Source organism: Bombyx mori, chromosome 1 (assembly GCF_030269925.1).
Source record: "Bombyx mori chromosome 1, ASM3026992v2".
Taxonomy (NCBI): Eukaryota; Metazoa; Arthropoda; class Insecta; order Lepidoptera; family Bombycidae; genus Bombyx; species Bombyx mori.
In genome coordinates, this window is record NC_085107.1 from 2652594 (window position 1) to 2672956 (window position 20363).

The 20363-nt window shown below is 37.3% G+C and overlaps 1 protein-coding gene and 1 pseudogene across 1 annotated transcript in view; both read right to left on the minus strand.

Moving 5' to 3' along the window:
- Window positions 1–20363, minus strand: part of LOC101742998 (laminin subunit alpha) — a 67319-nt gene that overhangs the window by 40470 nt on the left and 6486 nt on the right. Inside the window, exons 2-15 of the mRNA XM_038014239.2 lie at window positions 17632–17778; window positions 11293–11420; window positions 10960–11068; window positions 10247–10417; window positions 8982–9198; window positions 8339–8548; window positions 7025–7218; window positions 6478–6553; window positions 5674–5811; window positions 4956–5067; window positions 3889–4064; window positions 2865–3041; window positions 807–929; window positions 292–450 (exon numbers count right to left, since the gene is read on the minus strand). Coding sequence (XP_037870167.2) covers window positions 292–450; window positions 807–929; window positions 2865–3041; window positions 3889–4064; window positions 4956–5067; window positions 5674–5811; window positions 6478–6553; window positions 7025–7218; window positions 8339–8548; window positions 8982–9198; window positions 10247–10417; window positions 10960–11068; window positions 11293–11420; window positions 17632–17778 — 2137 coding nt within the window. The remainder of the gene's footprint in view (window positions 1–291; window positions 451–806; window positions 930–2864; window positions 3042–3888; window positions 4065–4955; window positions 5068–5673; window positions 5812–6477; window positions 6554–7024; window positions 7219–8338; window positions 8549–8981; window positions 9199–10246; window positions 10418–10959; window positions 11069–11292; window positions 11421–17631; window positions 17779–20363) is intronic.
- On the minus strand, window positions 2482–2544 carry LOC119629269 (U2 spliceosomal RNA; annotated as a pseudogene).

Consider the following 20363-nt stretch of genomic DNA (forward strand, 5'->3'; position numbering starts at 1 on the left):
CTAGTTTCGAGGTATAATTCCATAATCTTTATAAATCTCCATCAAGAAAATTCAGTGGGGCGTGAGCGATCACGGAAACTGTAAAGTATTTGAAACGCGAGATAATATGAATGAAAGCGAGAAAAAAATTATTAAAATAGCTTTAGTTATATGTGTCTCGCGAAATCCGAATAAATTTTAAGAATCTGCATGTTACGGATATGCAAGTAAAGACACCGCTTATTGAAAGATATCCCATTTGTGAAAAAAAATACTCACGCACGCTTCAATAGAAAATCTGCTGGTACTAACCAGTGCATCCGAAGACGTCGTTGGTCTGTAGTCGGTAGAAACCGTCCAGGCATTGGTCACACTGACGTTCCCCGACGTGTTGCTTGCACACACATTGGCCGGATTTGGTGTTGCAAGCGCCGAGACTATTCAATGTGCCGGCGAGATTGCAATTACACTCTAAAGAAGATAATAATCGATGTTAACATAAAATAAAAACATGTTTTTTTAAAAGTAGAATAGAACAAGATGTTTATTTTTCCGTATGGCCTTTATGATAGTAAGTTATGTTCTATTTTATTGGATAATTACCATTATGTATTGCCAATACATATTCACTTAGACAAGTAATTTATAAAAAATAAAAAATAAATTGGTAGACGCTGCACGAGTAAGACGGCCCTATTGAAATATTATTACTATTATAATGTTTAAGCAATTTATTGTAAGTACTGTACAATAAAAAAAAAACGATGATTGAAAAGATTTGAAAAATATAATATCAGCGAATTATCTCTTTGAATTTTGAATCTTACGTTCACATCCAAAAGGGTTATATTCTTGAAGATTCCAATACAGAGGTTTGCAGTCGTTGCAGATTCGACCTTGGACTCGATCTTTGCACTGACACAGTTCTCCGGCAGGGACGGACCCACAACCTAGAAAATATAATAATACATGTAGTATAAAAATTTAAAAAAAAACACGCTTAAATTTAAATAGCGAGCCGAACTGATAATTATTAATTTCATCCTTTTTCATATCCTATTGATACCGGTTGTTCTTGATTGTGAATTTCTCAGACTGTATTTCCTTTGTGATTTATTTCTTAGGTGGTTTGTGAAGTCTGCCGTTAAATTATGAATACTATTAAATTCTTTTTGGTTTAATATGAATGAATGAATGAATGAATAATTGGGCCGAAGTTACAAAACGATTATTACCGGTTTAAATTATTGGTAAACGGTTTTAATCGGTTAAAATGATCAGTCCATGATTCGTGTGCTAATTTTCAAATTAATCGGACGTGTTGAAATCGCTAAAAATTACATTAAAAAATTCCGTTACAAACAAACATACATTTTTTTCCTACCTTTGCTTATAGCCTTGAGAGGCTATTTCAGCTTCGCCCTAACATGTAGGTGAGCTCACGGGGTTCAAACCGTAGCGATGCTAACACTGGCCCTAGCAAGAGCAGTGTTTCGCAGAATCTACCACTGGATTGCAAACGCGACTCACTGAGAAGATCCGGCGAGAAACTCAGTGGGCTGTGTCTACGGGTTAATTCGCTCGTCGAGCCCTTCGTCGCAAGCGACGGTTTCGACGAGGTCGGTGACCGGTGCTTGTGGTACCTAAAATCACTGTTAATGGATCGGGAGGTTCCGTAATGACGTGTTTTGGGCGACGTCGACTATTTACAATTTGGTCTACAGGATCGAGTATGTAATTCCCGTACATACCAAGCTGTTTTTTAAGTACATTTTTTTCTTTTATACTGTGACACTGGCAAAATCAATATCTCAAGCGCCATAATATACTAAATAAATATATGGATATATATCAAGTTGATAATAGCGTATTATTAATAAAGATTGATGCGCGTTAAATCATGTATTCAGATTTTGATGAAACTTAGTATAGTTGTTACTGATGATGTTCCTGTTAAGAAGGTTTCTATCTACGGGAACCTTCGTACCTCTACGTTCCTGTTAAGTACCCGATATATCCAAGATACCCGATAGCGTATCAGTACCTTCATTTAATGGCAACATTTCCTTAACCGGTGGTCGGACTGAACTAATATCAATAGTACAAGTTTAAGATTGTTTTGTTTTGAATCATAGAAAATAGTCTTTTCCTTTTACGTATTAACCAAGTCGCAAGAATCGCACTAAGCCCTGAACCATACTATAACATCAAGATTTTTTGTCACTTAACAATCTTATAACTAGCCAAAGGTATTCTATTCTTTTGAGGAAAAACACAACGTTTTTTTTTTTATTGCTTAGATGGGTGGACGAGCTCACAGCCCACCTGGTGTTAAGTGATTACTGGAGCCCATAGACATCTACAAAGTAAATGCGCCACTAACCTTGAGATATAAGTTATAAGGTCTCAGTATAGTTACAACGGCTGCCCCACCCTTCAAACCTAAACGTATTATTGCGGCAGAATTAGGCAGGGCAGTGGTACCTACCCGTGAGGGCTTACAAGAGGTCCTACCACCAGTACAGATACTACACTTTGATCTTAGCCAAAAGGCCGAGAAGCGATAAACACGTACCTATATTGCCAATTAAAAATTGATCACGATTGATATTAATTATTATATTACGTTGTGTATGAATTGTATGTATATTTATGGATATATGTATGTATGTGTATATGTATGTGTATATGTATGTGTATATGTATGTGTACATATATGTACACCGCGCGTGGTTCGTTTCCAAATGATTCTTGTGCACCTGATGGTTTTTTGTATTTAATGTATCGCACTGTTTATTTGTTTTTTGGTGTACAATTAAGAATACTCTTTCTCTCTCTCACACGACATTTTTAGGGTTGTTTTTTATTTGCGAAGCACACGTTACCCGCGAAGCTGGCCGTGACCCCTCTCGGGTCGCAGTTGCACTCCTCGCAGGCCGGGTAGTTGTAGAACTGCTCCCGGCACGTGTCGCATTTGGCTCCGTCGAAGTTCGACTTGCAGTGGCAGAGTCCGTTGTCGTCGCACGTGGACCCGATCGAGCCGGACACGTCACAGTTGCAAGCTGCACGCCGGGAATATATTATAGCTCAAGTTCATTTTATTAGGATTTGGAACAAAGAAGTCGAAGTGTTAGTTAAATTGTTCGACGGTTGACTATGCACACGCCGGGCGTTAGAGTGCATTTGTCATCGTTTTTTATATATATATATTTATTCATTTTATTTTATTCCATTCATGGACGAGCTCACAGCCCATCTGGTGTTAAGTGGTTACCGGAGCCCATAGACATCTACAACGTAAATGCCGCCAGGCACCTTGAGATTTGAGTTCTAAGGTCTCAGTATAGTTATAACGGCTGCCCCACCTTCCAAACCGAACCGCATGCTTCACGGCAGAAATAGGCGGGGCGGTGGTACCTACTCGCGCGGACTCACAAGACGCCCTACTACCAGTAATTACGCAAATTATAATTTTGCCGGTTTGATTTTTATTACACGATCTTGTTCCTTCACCGTGGAACCGTCAATCGTGAACATTTGTTAAGTACGTATTTCATTAGAAAAATTGCTACATGCCTGCGGGATTCGAACACCGGTACATCGCTCGACACGAATGTACCGGGCGTTTTATCATTTAGGCCACGACAACTTCAAAAATGTATTCCCATCTGAAGCTTAAATACTTTAATATGCAGTCGCATCTTAGTGTCTTTGACATTTTCCTGCACTCATAAATAATCATTAGTTTAATTTAAAATAATTTAACTCAACGTATTTATTGTAGTTATTGTGGATGAAAATAGTATATGGAAAAGTACCTATAATGGAATTTTAAGACGCGAACTCAGTCCTGTAAACCTCTCAAACCAGCACTGAGAGCATTAAGTTTGTTCATTGTGTTATACTCACATAAACAATCGGGGTATTTGTAGTAGCCAGGAGAGCACTGGTCACACTGAGCGCCACCGAAGTTGGTCAAGCAGTTGCATTTCCCGTCAGCTGAGCAACTGGTTGACGTGGAGCCTGTTGGGTCGCAATTACAGGGCACGCATTGTCGCTCCCGACCGAGCACTTGCATGTAATACCTGTAGTCGTCATTTTAAAGGCAATCATTCTTCTTCTTCTTTAGTTTTTGGCTCCGGCACGGTTTGTGCATTAGCCAGCGTCAAGTGATAAGATTTTTATAATTCACCGTTTTAATTATTTACAGTTAATGCATAATAAAAAACGAAGGAAACTTAATCAATTGGTATGAAATTAAATATGAGATGAAATGACATGGGATGAAATATAATCTTTTGGAGGATCCCGAGAAGTTACGTTCAGCGGCTTTGTTCCATTTTCCCGCATTTGTGCACTTTTACAGTTACTAAACAGGTAGTAAATCACCGTTATTACACATTTAAACCCAAAGAAACACTAAATAGACAAAATAAAACTAATCACACAACTTCACTCCTCGCGTTCCCGCCAAAGCAATTATTAAATCACAATTTTTACTGTTAATAAGTTTCCGATTCTGCCGAAATCTCGGGAAAAAAACCGCAGTAGCAACCCGCTAAATGATAGTATTTGTAATGTGGCCGTGAAAGATTGTTTATTTGTGGTCGTAAGACTGTAACGTGCATTTAATGTTTTTTTATTTGTTGAGGTAGAAGATCCCAATCGAAAGAGCAACTACAATACGACAGCTATGACAGTTATATAAGACATTACAATGACATTTAGCAAATGAGGTCAAAAGGTAGAGACGCCAATGGCCGTAAAAAATGATATATCAGTTTAGAAAGCACAGTTCTTTTCTATCAGGCTAAGGATTATGATTTCTAAGGCTAAGGATAATTTTCTAGTTTGTGGCATCTTTATTGACTATTACATTCGGACCGTCGCTGCGTTCGTGTACTGAGCAATTTTACCACCTCGGTGGGTTTTCGTCGATTTCTCCAAAAATGTATAATTAATCTGTATGATCTCACCCTGACAAACACTGGTCGCATCTAGGTCCTCCGAAGCCGGCTTTGCAGATACACTGTCCACTGACGTCATCGCAAATGCTGGGTTCAGTTCCGCTGGTATCGCAGTTGCAAGCTAGTTTAAAAAAAATGATAAAATTTTAACTATGATCGTTCAAACAAATATTTCTTGGACGAATGCTGTGCAATACTACTACAAAACCTTAATTACTAATAAAAAAGGTTCGTTGATTTTTCTTATCCCTACTTGGCTAGTGGCCAAAGAGGCTATTTCAGCTATGTTCGAACGGGTAGGTGAGCTCACGGGCTCAATTTGAGTGAATTTGCTAACACTATCCCTAGAGCAGTGCTTCGCGTAATCTACCACAGGATCGTAATCGCCACCCAGAAGATTCGGCGAGAAACTTAGTGGGTTATGTCTACGGGTTACTTCGCTCGTTGAATGCTTTGATGGGGACGATGACCGGTGCTTGAAGAGTCTAAAAGCAACAAGAGTTGAATCGGGGGGATCCGACAAGACATGTTTTGGGGTGACGGCGGCTTTGTGTTGCCTGGGTCAGTTAAGGGGGTTTATGATAGAGTAGTTAGCAACCCCTGTATCCGACGCCCGGCCTGGTATCTCCACGGGTTTTGTGGTTCAAGTCCTTCCCTCTATAAAGGTAACTCCAGATTGAATCTGTAAAGCCTGTTTATGTTTAAAGTGCGTATAATTTCAACTCACGTTTGCAAGTGGGATAGTTGTAGTAGCCGGCCTGGCACTGGTTGCATGTCCTGCCGCTGTACTTGCTCTTGCACGTGCAGTCCCCAGTCAGCTTGTCGCAAACGTACGACACCGAGCCGACCGTATTGCACTCGCAGTCTGCGGAAACATTAACGTACCCGTATTGTTCATTCGCGGACTACGTTCGCCATTGATCATCAAGAAATTTAAATCAACAATCAGGATCATTGAACAGCTGTCGTATTGGGAGGTGAAAGGCTATTGGGCTTAAACGACACATTTGCAACTTAACAGGAGAGCCATTTAAAGTTGGAGAAAAAACATCATGGAAAAAAAACTTCTTCAGCTATTTGAATAGAGTAAACTTAATTGAAGTTTAATTTTTACTCGTGGTAGGACCTCTTGTGAGTCCGCGCGGGTAGGTACCTCCGCCCCGCCTATTTCTGCCGTGAAGCAGTAATGCGTTTCGGTTTGAAGGATGGGGCAGCCGTTGTAACTATACTTGAGACCTTAGAACTTATATCTCAAGGTGGGTGGCGCATTTACGTCGTAGATGTCTATGGGCTCCAGTAACCACTTAACACCAGGTGGGCTGTGAGCTAGTCCACTCATCTAAGCAATAAAAAAAAATTGCCTTTACACCCCTCGATATAACAACTGAGAGTGCAACAATGTCTATCGGGGAACCAAATAAAACTGATAAGTACCTAAATCGCGCCATTGCGATTTTTGTTTTGCGTTCTTTACGTTAAACATCGATTCTTGCTTAAGCACTGAGAGAATAAACATATATTTGTTACTCACTTTTACATTCCGGTGAATAGTAACCGTCTTCGCAAATCTCACAAGACTTTCCAGCGTAGTTGTATTTGCAGGGACACTGTGCAGAGATTTCTAATAGTTATTGGAAATATCACGTTATATTGGATATTTTCTAGAAATTACATTCATTACTTTATTTATTTTTTAACGATATTTATTATACAAATAAAAAGTAGTCTATTGCCACTGAAAATTCGTTACAATCTATTTTATATTTTCAATTTATCTGTCTGCACAGCTGTATCGATTCTAAAACATATTAAAAGTGTACTTACTGTACTTAGTACAGTACTGAGTCGAGTACTGAGGTATGTTTTACTTTTATATTGATAGCATAATTTAATCATCATAGCATAATTTAAAAAAAATATTAGCAGTCCTCTATATTCGATAGTGTGGGAAATTTCATACTCCTTCGTCCGTGCTATTTTCGTAAAAATGGGTACAAAGTTTTTACTTCATAATAATAATATATAGATTCTGCCTTATGACATTAATTGTTTGTTGAATTAGTTCCTCTGTAACTCACCAGTCCGTCTGTGGGCGTGCAGTGCTCTCCTTCTGTTCCGTTCAAATTGCACGTGCAAGGCTTGCAGTTCGGATAGTCAAAGTACCCGTACGCACAGGAACTGCAGTCAGGGGGCTGGAACTCTGGTCGACACTCGCACCTACCGGATTCCTCCTCGCAGTTACCGGTCGAGAAATGGGGGTCGCACTGACACGCTGGAGGGTTAATACAATTATTTTTTCTCCTGCCTACGCCGAAAGTTCGGTTTTCGTCCCGCTGTACAGGGACGAAAGTTTAACTTTTCCTCCTTGGGTACAAGTGCATGGGCGTTAGTGTCTACGTCTGCTCTCACGCACCTAAAATTATCCGCCATTGTTGTGCTCGGGTAATTTGCAATATTGTGTTTAGTGTAAAAGTGAAATAAACAAAAGGCAATAAAATTTAATAGTGAAGTATTAAACAAAGATGAGTTCACCAAACAGTTCTTATTCAATTAGTAGTAGTTTATTCAAAAATTAAAAAACAGTTAAATTCCAACTTTTCTCCGTTGGTGCACAATGTACTATATTTCATATCTATCTTGTTTGTGTTATTCGAGTTTGTTTTAGGCAGAGGAGCGTACGGTCTGGTGGCGAGTGGTTAACGTCACTCATGGGTGTCAGTAATTCCAGGGAAACAGTAAAGTAGCTACTTAACGCCTCTCTACCTATCTGCCCGTCAAGGTCGTTTGAAGGAAAGTAATTAATTGTCGAAGCGAAAAGAAATAATATTTTGTACGAATGTAATGTAAACGAAAAAGCTATTTGCGGTTTTAGTGTAAGCAGGTGCATTGTTGCTATTATTCAAGTAATCAAAGTACCTATATAATGTTTTATTATTTAGCAACCTGTTAACATATATTTTAGTTCGGCGTACAATTGCAAGCTTTGAAGAAAATTTGATAACAATGATGCCCTAAAATGATATAGATAGATACCAAATAACAAATTCTATGATGGGTTATCAAGAGTCGCAGTTCTTGTGAGAAAGGGCGTAGAAAATTCGGGGGTCGTCTTCTTATGACTTCTTACTATTGGCATTGTCAAATTAGTTATTATTAAATTGTTTTTTTTTCTATCTATGTTGATAGCCTTGAGAGGCTATTTCAGCTTGGCCCTAACGTGAAGTGACCTTACGGGGCTCAAACCGGAAGTGTTGTTTACACTGGCCCTAGTAAGAGCCGTCCTTCGCAGAATCTACCACCGGATCGGAAACGCGACCCACTGAGAAGATCCGGCGAGAAACTCAGTGGGCAAGATTCTAATGGACTGATGGAAATAAGAGAGTAGTACTCACGTTGGCAAACGTCAAGCTCGTCCCATCTCTTTCCATAGGGTCTGTAGAACGTCGGTCTGCACTTGTTGCAGTTGATACCCTCGGTGTTGTGCTGACAGTTCTGACATTTTCCACCACCTTCGTACCTCCCGTTGATGTCCAACGAGAGGCGTTTCTCATCGATTTCGGGATCGTACGTGCACTCGGTCGTGTGGTTGTGGCAGTTGCAGGCTGATACGGAATTTACAGATGAAATATGGAGCAAGCGATTTATAAATATATTTTTAATACGCTTTTATTAGCTTCAGACATATGTATGTTTGTAATGGAATCTTTGAACATGATTTTGACCCCCTTCAAAACGTCGGATTAACTCGAAATTTGGTATACTTATTAAGGACCGATGACAATTCAATATATAATATATTTTTTTTAAATATATAGATAAAATAAAAATTGAAATTCAACTAAAAAATGAAAAATAAATAATAGTTTAAAAAACACTAAACAATACGCTTTTATAGAAAATCCCACTAAAAAATAGAAAATAAATCTTAATATTAAAAATAGTGTAAGAAAAAATGATATTATTACAGGGTGCGATATCTGCTTGTCAGAATTAAATGTTTTTTCTATAAGCTATGGCCTAGGTTGCAATACTCACGTTCGCAGGAAAACCTGTCCCAGTTCTGCGAGATCCTCCACTTCTTCTGCTCGAAGCCGGAGCAGCACTTGTTGCACTGAGGACCGCACGTGTTGTGCTGACACCGACACACCAGAATGTTGAGGTTCCCAGCAGGATCGGCCGGCTCGCACGTGTCGGCGTGGCCGTTGCACATGCACCTACCCCCGATACTGATGTCCTTGATACTGTAGAAGTACTGTACGGAAACAGGGGTGGATTATTTCGAGATGCTTGTTGCCTTTTTCTATTAATTTCCCATTCATTAAGGGTAATGACCTCTTGACATAAGATGAAGTTAAGTTTAGTAAAATAAGATGCACGCTTCATATAATGCAGTAATCCAACCATAAGGTATTTATTGGACTGAAATAAAATAGTCGGAATGGTTATGTGAAGGGTTTGGTTCGCCATGACGTTACAAGTCAGGCATAGTCTAAGTACTAAAGTATCAATAATTTATTTACGATCAATATTATATGAATTAATATTCGAGATATTTCTTAAAATACCAGTGCTTAGTATAATATTTCATTGACAAAATTATTAAATTTCAAAAATCTTTACAAGAATCCCCATGAAACGATTTTAGCAAAGGGTACAACCGACCTTATTTTTTTTAACCTGATTACGTCAATTATTACTGTACTATAGTGACACATTTAGTCATGTATTTACGTCATGCAACCGATAAAGACTATTGAAGTGATTATAATTTAAAAAAAAATTACTAATACATATTTATCGCTGACTTCAACTGTAATTTTACTTAATTTAAATAGATAGGAAGGCACGACGCTAATTAAATAATATAGTATGTTAATTTTAAATATTTTCCTTTAAAACACTCGTCAGTAGTGTTTGTCCGGTCACCGTTCTTGTCGAACCAGTCACTTGCGACCAAAGGCTCGGCGAGTAAATTAACCCACGGACACAGCCCACTGAGTTTCTCGCCGGATCTTCTCAGTGGGTCGCGTTTCCGATCCGGTGGTAGATTCTTCGAAGTACTGCCCTTGCTAGGGTTAGTGTTAGCAACGTCGTCAGGTTTGAGCTCACCTACTTGTTAGGTTACGCTGACATAGCCTCTCAGAGCTATCAGCTTAGTTAGAAAAAAAAGTGTTGCAGTCTTTGGAAATAATTTAAAAAGTGTTGTTTGGAAAAACTAGTACTTGAATACATGCGGCTTAGAAATAATATGACAAGCGTAGTTTGAAAAAACTGGTGCTTGAACACATGCGGTGACTTACGCGTCTGGTGACTGTAGGATCTTGTCGAGCCACAGACATAAGATGTCCCAGCAAGTTCTTGGTCCGGAGCAGTCGCAGCCTCACGTTGGTTGCTCTCGTCCACTCTTGCAGCACCGACGAATTGAAGTACATATTCGACGAAGGGCGATCGTTCAATAAAGATATAGGTATCTGTGGATGAGAAGTTCAATTAAAATTTTCAATGGTAAACTTTAAAGAGGCTTAATAATTAGGTATACTTTCGTACGTATTCTATAATATTATCTGTGGTTGTCAGTTTGCACATGTAATATAAGGACTTTTTGGCGGGAACACGAGGAGTGAAGTTATGTGATTTGTTTTATTTAGTATTTCTTCATTAAACTTGAAAAAACACTAAATAAAACAGCGGTTTATTAACGCGATCCTCCAAGAAGTCCACTGAAAAAATCTCAGTAAATGACCACCATTTTACTGAGATTATATTTCATCCCATATCATCTCATTTAATTTAATTTCATGCCAGATGATTAATGTCTCAAATCAATCATCTTCATTTCATTTTATTGAACTCCATATTATATTTTTTATAAAAATAAGAATATAAATTAAAATAAGACATGACTTAAAGGCCTTAGTTACTAGGTCATAAAATTCCTTAAAAAAACATGTAATATAAATGTATTAATGAACCTTAAAAATATTCTGGGAGGCGTTTGTGATAATTCTCTTACCTCACCATCCTCGAGGGGTACAATTTTCGAGTATTCAGTGCTGCAAATTACAGAATCGTCTTTCGTAATTGGCTGCAGGCTTTCCTTACCGAAGTATCTCTCGCAATCTCTGTAGAAAAGAATAGTGCATGTTTGAGTAATTTAAAAGTATTTAATGAATTCGTTCGTTCATAGACTCGTAAATTGGATCACAGACAATAATGCCAATTGTACAGTAACAGTTTTATTTGTGTCAGCCATGTTGGGTTTTTTTTGTGGCGAGGCTTGGGGGAGGCCTATGTCCAGCAGTGGACGTCCATGGGCTGATAAAAAAAATACAGTAACAGTACTTACTGTGGAGAATCAGAGAAATACTGCCAAGGCTTAAATGTTTTTCCGTAGTCAGTCGATTTCTCAAGCACCCAGAGTTCAGGGCGAGGTGAGTTTCCCATCTTCACGAACACGTACGCCACGTGGAATTCCTGTGAACAATCATCTTTATACAGAATACATTAATTACCTAAATTAAATGATTAAATACTCAAAATAAATTTAAAGGATATATTGATAGCATAATTCACGTTTGCTATGCGTATGTGTATTATGTACGTACGCCTGTTTGAATGTATTGAAGTACTCCACGTGTTATGGCTTGCTAATGCATACAATTAATTCAAAATATAGGACATTGAGATGTGTTTTTTTCCTCTCATTCCTAATTGTGGTTGATTCTAAGTACGGCACGCTATGTAAAGAAAATATTTTTATTGGTAAATATTGGAATAAATGCGATGCAATCACCATAAAACATTCCGAACAGCATCAACATTTACAACTCCTTGTAATATTAATTCCAGCGCGATCGTAAATTTGGATGCTCCTATATATATTTTTTATTAGAAACGATCTATTATTGTAAGAGATAATGTAATCTCATAGACCTGTGACCTCGCCTTTACAACGACTTCGTGCTATCGATGGCCCGCTATCAACACCCACTTCGTCCTGTCGTAACTGTAACGGCATATTAGACAAACATTTTTATGACACGTCCAATGAAATGGCTATGTTTATTTATAGGCTCCACGATCATGATATATAGCTGCACTTCATCGACTGTGTGACTGTGTCAATAAAACTAGATGATGATTTTTTTTTTATAACGCCATCTTGTTGTGTCTTTAAAGCGGTTAGTTACCCTCAATTAAGAAAAATAGTATTATTATTCGCCAATAGATGTCGGGAAGAGTCATAAAGTTGATTATCGATAAAGTTGATTATTAAAAACACGAATAAAACAACATTTTCTGAAAATAAATCGTAGCTAGATCGATTTATCGCCCCCGAAATCCCCTGTATACTAAATTTTATGAAAATCGTTGGAGCCGTTTCCGAGATTCAGATTATATATATATATATAATATACAAGAATTGCTCATTTAAAGGTATAAGATAAGATTAGTGACGACGAAGAATTGTTTAAATAATTTTAAAAAAAATCCCTTGTTTCTAGAATACTTCCTAGATATTCTAGATGGTGTGTAGCGATGTATAGCCAGTATTGGAAAAACAGCAAGCTCTATTTCTTACTGATTCGTCTCTTCACATTTCAAATTGGTTGTAAAACTATGATTATTAGAAAATGAGAAAAATATCCAAATTTCTATAGTTCACATCTCAATTTAGTTAATATACACAATCTGCCTTTGTATTCGAGTCATTTTCAATACAACTCTGTTCTATTTATTCAAATCTTCCCTGAATTTATAAGCACCGGTCAAGATGATAAGTTTCTACGTATTTTATGAAAAACGAACAAAATGTGATATGTATAAATATTTATCTTATTGGTATTTTAAATTTCTTTTCAAACTCTGTCAAATCCTTATGCAGCATGATAAGAGTACATACTGCGCTGACCTCATATGATGTGTAATAAGAGCAAGTAGAAGAAAAGAAGTGAAGCTGACAGGACAAAATCATTCCTATATCTTTTCGGCAATTTATTGAAGCGCTGCAAATATAATTCTTTTCATATTGAAGTAATGTGGGTTTCCAATTGGAGCACACGATCCGCATAAGCGTGGGCGATTAATGCGATTACAGGGACTTCCTATTCGCAACAACCTAAACACCAACTTGAGGCGTAACATTGAAGTTCTCATTGTTACTGGTGGTAGGACCTCTTGTGAGTCCGCACGGGTAGGTACCACCACTCCGCCTATTTCTGCCGTGAAGCAGTAATGCGTTTCGGTTTGAAAGGTGGGGCAGCCGTTGTAACTATACTGAGACCTTAGAACTTATATCTCAAGGTAAGTGGCGCATTTACATTGAAGATGTCTATGGGCTCCAGTAACCACTTAACACCAGGTGGGCTGTGAGCTCGTCCACAAATCTAAGCAATAAAAAAAAAATGATTTTTGTTTCACTTGTTTTTTGTTTGTTTGACTCATTATCATTGTGTCTCATTTAACTGAAAAAAATACTCGTCTAAAAGTGAACGTTTCAATCGCGATTTGCATTTGTGTTTAACGCACATATAAAACATGAATACTGTTAAATCACTCAAGCTTTTTTAAATACATTTAGCATCGTATATTGTTTGGTGCAACGGTCAATGTTTTTCCCATTTAATACTGGATTCCATTCCTTTGACATACTATGCTTATTATGTGCAAATTTAGCTACATTTTTTTTTAGCACGCGGCTATCTTAATGTTATATTTCAATCTTTTTCTTAGTTATTTCTCTTTTAGGCGATTAAATTTCTGGCTTTTTTTTCCCTACCTAATTGTTGTAGCCAACTCCTAATCCTACTTCTCCCGGACCGGTAGGTGAGCCGACGGGCTCGACCTGAGAGAATTGCAAACACTAGCCCTAGCATGAACAGCGCTTCGGTGAATATGCTACCGTCGGAATCGCGACTCACTGAAAAGATCCGGCAAGAAACGCAGTGGGTTGTGTCTATGGGCTAGTACGCCCGTCGAACTCTTTGTCCGAGTCGACTATTTCAACGAGAAGGGTGACTGGTGCTTGAGGAGCCTAAAAGCACTGAGAGTGGATCCGGGGGATCTGACAAGACATGTTTTGAGCGAAGGCGGCTTTGCTTTGCCCCGTCGCCAGGGGAATTTTTGCTTCTCTGCTTATATAGCTATCGGAGCTTATAAATGTAACATCGTGAATCCCGCCACTCTTGAGACATGAAATTGCAGTCTTAATTGTATTTTATAGCAGCTGTCCCACCCTTGAAAGCAAAACATAATTTCTTCGCGTCAGAATTAGGCATAGGTAGATAGTAAGTACCTCCGTGTACGGCCTTACAATATAAATTTACTATAATATTTTCGTATTTATATTTTGTTTTGTATTCTATTTGTTTTATAATCTATTTCATATTGAAATAAGACTTATAAATCTGCTTGATTATAATTAACCAGGAACCTTTTCTACTACCATTACTAACTACGGAATTATATATATTTTTAATTATTGATACTAGGTCATTTTCTAATAAATTATGTTTCCAATTTAATATAACTTATTTTATAGGCTATTACGAATTAAACAATCTAAAGTCCTGTTCTATACTAATATAATTAGTCTCATAAATAATTACAGGATCCTACTTTTTTAGTATGATTCTCCTTGATTATATTAGAGTCGGCAATCGTAGGTCCAATGGGGAATCAATGGAATTGTTTTAGATGATCCGGTCATCTCATTTTACTATCGCATCTCTCGCCACCGGAGCTGAGATCATCCAGAGTCACCGAGTTCATACCATCCGGCTTTTTTAAAATGAGAGAACGGAGATTTAAAAATGCAGGCAGGCAACCGCAAAGATGAGCAGATGGTTTGGTTGGCAAGCCGTATAAAATTAGATGGGCACTTTGATATCACACTAAAGAAATTACGCAAAACAGAATTGGTGCCATTCGCGATTCGCATTAGATAATATCTTCATTGCTTTTTTCCACTCATTGAGTTTCTGCCCGAATTTTCTCAGTAGATCGCGATTACGATCCGGTGGTAGATTCAGTGGAACACTGCTTTTACCAAGGTCAGTGTTAGCAATTCTCTCAGTTTGAACCGTGGGCTCACCCGCCCATGCTTAGCTGGAATAATAGCCACGCTACTAGCGAATGAAAAGAAAAGAAAACATATACATATATATACATAAAGTTAAATGTTAATTTTGAACAAAATTTTGTTCTTTATAGCAAAGCTTTACACGTCTTTAATGTATAAAACAATACTTAAAAGATATGTGTCATATTTCGCTACGCATTGATTTCTATAAACACCAAACATTGTTTTAATGAACTTGATACATATGAGTTTATTTCTTATTTACAGGACAAGCAACAATTATTCGAATATTTCTGTAGGCTGCTAACTACAACTAGTACTTACTTTTATAAACGATGATATTAATATATATTTTTAAAATATTATACATGGAAAACACGATTTTGTGATTATTTAATATAAATGGCGCTTAAAATATTTAATACAAAATGGGTTCGTTTAAAGTTCGAAATTTAAACTGTTTTTTTTTTTTTTTATTTATCTGTGTAGGTACAGGTTCTAAATTCTTACTGACTTTTTGGCGGGAACGCGAGGAGTGAAGTTGTGTGATTTGTATTATTTTGTCTATTTAGTGTTTCTTCAGGTTTGAATGTGTAATAATGGTGGTTTATTAACTGTTTAATATCTGTGAAAGTGCACAAATGTGGGAAAATGAAACAAAGCTGCTGGACGTAACTTCTCGGGTTCCTCCAAAAAGTCCACTGAAAAAACTCAGTAAATGACCACCATTTTACTGCGATTATATTTCATCCCATATCATCTCATTTCATTTAATTTCATCCCAGTTGATTAATGTCTCAAATTAATCATCTTCATTTCATTTCACTTCATATTATCATTTTTCATAAAATTAAGATTAAAAAGTAAAATAAGACATGACTTAAAGGTCTTAGTTACCAGGTCATAAAACCTCTTAAAAAAAAAAAAACTTACTTCTCAGTGGTTCTATTTATAAAATAATATTATTATGATGTCGAACCCTTTGTTGCATTTTTTGCCACCCAATGTATTATTTCACACTTCTTTCTCAGATTTTAGAGATCAATGACTGAACATGCTAATGGTCGATAATATAGATAATTGCAACTCCGAGAAAGAACTGTTCTGTATGCGTTTATAATGTTACGAAATACGTGCGAAGTATATTATGTTTCGTTTGTATGCATTGTAATGCATACACATTGTCTATGTATATTATTGCAAGACAAATTTAATAATACGTACTATTGTTTGTTCTCTGCGATTGCTTAATTTGGATTAAGTGATTATTAAATTGTATTTTATTATTTTAATAGTAACCTCAGGTTTGAGCAATAAAGAAATGGATTTTTTTTTATTACCCTACGTGATCAACGGGGTCTCAGGTCACGTGGCTTAAATTGGTTATTCGAGGCTATAGAAATCATGTCGCTTCATACACCATAGATATCATCACAGACGACTCCAATGGTGGTATCCAACTTGAAACCTAAAGTTGAAATCTCCGTTTTTACTGTCCCACACTTCAAACCCAAATGCATAACAGCATCCTGAATCTCAATTAATTTCTAAAATGTTAGATAACCGGCGAGTCGGTCAGCTTGTCCATGGCCGACGAGGATTCGAAAATATATTAAACCGATTTCATTTTCCGTTTGGTATTCGAAGCAGCATGCACCGTTTCAGTAGTTCTAAAATAAATTTTATCATCCTTGCAGCGTTAGTTGTTCGAATAGGGGTCAATGCACCATCACCAACTATTTCTGGCACACTGAGGATACCGTGCGGAGACGCACTCGTTCATAGACCAAAAAAGACAGCGCCATAAAATTTCGTTCCTACCGTCTATGATCTATAGGTCCAACTTGTATATCTCTATCATTCTTAATTTAATTCTTTTCTTTTTTTTCTTTTCCCTACCTACGCTGATAGCCTTGAGAGGCTATTTCCGCTTCGCCTTGATGTGTAGATGAACTCACGGGCCTCAAGCCAGGAGTGTTGCTAGTACTGGCCCTAGAAAGAACAGTGCTTCCCAGAATCTACCACCGGATCGGAACGCGACCCACTGAGAAGATCCGGCGAGAAACTCAGTGGGCTGTGTCTGTGGGTTAATTTACTAGTCAAGCCCTTCCTCGCAAGCGACAGGTTTGACTAGAACGATGACCACTGCTTGAGGTACCTAAAAACACCGTCAGTGGATCGGGAGTATCCGAAATGACGTGTTTAGGGCGACGTCGACTGTTTATCATTCGGTCCACAGGATCGGGTGTATATTATTTTATTAAAAACGCTGTTTCAGTCTCGAAATAATATTAAAAGGATAGTATATACAAGGGTAGAATATTCAGGTTTGTGTTGAAGTTGTGTTGTGTTGTGTCACACACAAATATATAGTTTATAAACGCACTATGGATGGACGCAGTTTTTTCCTAGATAATGGATGCAAAATGTTGCAGTTGTGGGCGGTGCGATAGTAAAAAAAGGATTTCGGATTAAATCTCAGAGGTATGGCCATTTGTTGTCATTGCAGCAACTATTGTGACGTTATTGTAAAAGATTTTCATTTGTTGTCAATGCGATAAGTATCTTCAATGTTTAATCATGAAAAATGCCAATAGTGTTTACCTGTCCAAGGTCAATGGTAAGATTGACTTCGTTGTACTTCATGCCGCGCGATAGTGGAGGCGACTGCCACCAGGTCCGACGGTCGTCAACCGCGTACTCCGGGGGATGCTTCTTGGCTTCGTTGTTCGCATCACAAATGTCGCAAACCTGAGGGCGAATACAGCTTGGTCAGTACATAAGCATTCATACTCAGCATACCAATAAATAACATCACGGATATTAACAATTATATAACCAGATAACTATTTTTTTTAATTCACAATTCATCTTTAATTGTAGTTATGACAATGAGTTAATACTTTATTTATGTACATAATAAATATTTGGTGCAATAAAACTGTATTTTAAATAAGCTGTGTTGCCTACTTTATTGAAATTATTGATATAATAAAATAAAACCTTTTAGTTTTTGATATGGAAGTGTTGTGGCTCGGAGCGTTACCACTTAAGTGGGTGTGTTCGAGGGGGAGGATTTTTAGCGATCCGGGCGCCCCAGAAGGAGGCCTATCTGCTTAAAAGCAGCAAGCCCGCGAGTAATGCCATGGGCTAAGCGTCACTTTGAACTCTTCGATGACTTCAGCGAGTAAGATAACCTACGCATTGGTTGCTCCTAATGTTTTTTTGTTTGTTTTATCTTCTACCTAATCATTGGTAGCTTTATGTGTTTTATATATATGTTACCGGAAATGTATGAAATCAAGGAATTGTATACAAATCTTAGGAAATGTGTACAATTCCGATACTATTTAGGAAGTGTATAAAATATTGTTTGAAAAACTATTTAATGCATAGATATCCTAGGAAATGTATAAATTTCCTCGGAATTGTATATAATTCCAATATCGTATTAGGAAATGTATAAAGTAAATGCTTTCTGTAATAAAACACGTTGTTAATAATATTTTTTTATTATAACACTTATTGAGACAATCGGGTAACAGTCATACCGTAAAATAATAAAAATATATTCATATTATCTTACTAATTAAAACTTTTAAAATCAACTATCTATTAACTTTTAACGTATCACAAAATCAACTTATATTTATTCTTATAAAATCAAATTTTCATTTGGCAAGTAATCAGTCTGATAATTAAGTAATTATAAATGTCAAAGTATAAAAGTAAATCTTTATATTATAATACTTTGTCAGTCCATATAGCTATTTATTTTTGCAGGGTAAGCTCGAATGGCATTTAGAAGTACATAATACTTTATTTTTAAAATACAGACATCTTGATGTAGCACAGTTTTTCTTGCAAAGGCACTTCTTAAATCCCTGGCCGGTTCCAGTGAATTGCAAGTTGGCAACTGACCGTAGTGCAAAACTCGTCCCGCTGTCCCCGCGTACCCACCAATATCTTAAATGTTTTACATTTCCGATTGCTATTTAGGAAATGTATATATTTCCTAGGAAATGTGTAATGTGTAAGTATAATATAATTTATTTCACACATTTCCGTGCGATTTTAGGAATTACATACATTTCCTAGGAATTGTATACAATGACGGATTACATACATTTCCGTTAACATATATATAAAGGTATATCAAGATATACCAGATATTCGCCACTGGGCACGATCCTCGGCTTTTTTCATCCAGTGAGTGCTCAGTGGTGAACAATTGGAGAGGCCTATGTCCAGCAGTGGACTGCTATAGGCTGATGATGATACCAGATATTTGCTAACACTATACTTATCAAGAACAGTGCTTCGCTGAATCTACCATCGGATCGGAATCGCGATCCACTGAGAAGATCCGGCCAGAAGCTCAGTGGGTTTAAATTAACTCGTAGCTCTCGACGAGTTAGACAGTGACCGGTGCTTGGAGAACCTAAACGCACCGAGAATAGGTTCGATGAGAAATGCTTAGGACGACGGCGGCTCTACCTTGCCCCTTAGGCTGGGTCGGTTATGTAATCCGCGTTAGTAGTGGTAGGGTTCAATCGCCCCGAGACTGGATTAAAAGGATCTGTGAGGATGTGTCTAAGGCGATAATGGTGGTTGATTGCGACGTGAGCTAAGTTCGGTCTAGGTGGCAGCGGCCTCGATAACTGGACTATCGTATCGAGCTTCTGTCTTAATAGAAAAAGTGCTTTGAGATGAGCCAATTGCCTTGTAAAAAATTTTTTAAGGAAGATGGTACAATCGACTTAAGAGGTCAGTGTTTGGCGAACGACTGGCCCATACAATGTCAGTAGGATTAGGCTTAAATATACAGATGTTTTCTTGTTTGCGACATCAAAGGTATCGTGTTCTTTGAGGTCATTCGCAATAACTAAAGAATCGTTCAATAAAACAAAGCCGGAATCCATTCTGTCTTCTAAACCTTTCTCACAAAGGCCGCATGCTCATATAACATAGCATTCACAAAATAAATTCGGTCATTCACAACGTCTTTATGGCTTTCAGAGTTTTACGGCTGTCTGTTCTCAAGTGAAAAAAAGAGGACTTGTAAAACATGTGACATGAACTTGCGAAGTTCCACGATTTCTTCACAACTTAAATTCCAAATGGTATATGAAATTTTCAAAGTAAAATCAAATATGGCGTTATAACAAATAATTAAATACTAAATTAATAATATTAAAATAATATTAAATAAATAATAACAATAATTTAATAACTAAAATATATTATTAAAAGGAGTCCCTTTAGGCAAGGTTCCGAAGATACTGGCAGCGTTTCCCCTTCGAATAGCTAGACTAATTCTTTGTCCAAGGTAGTTG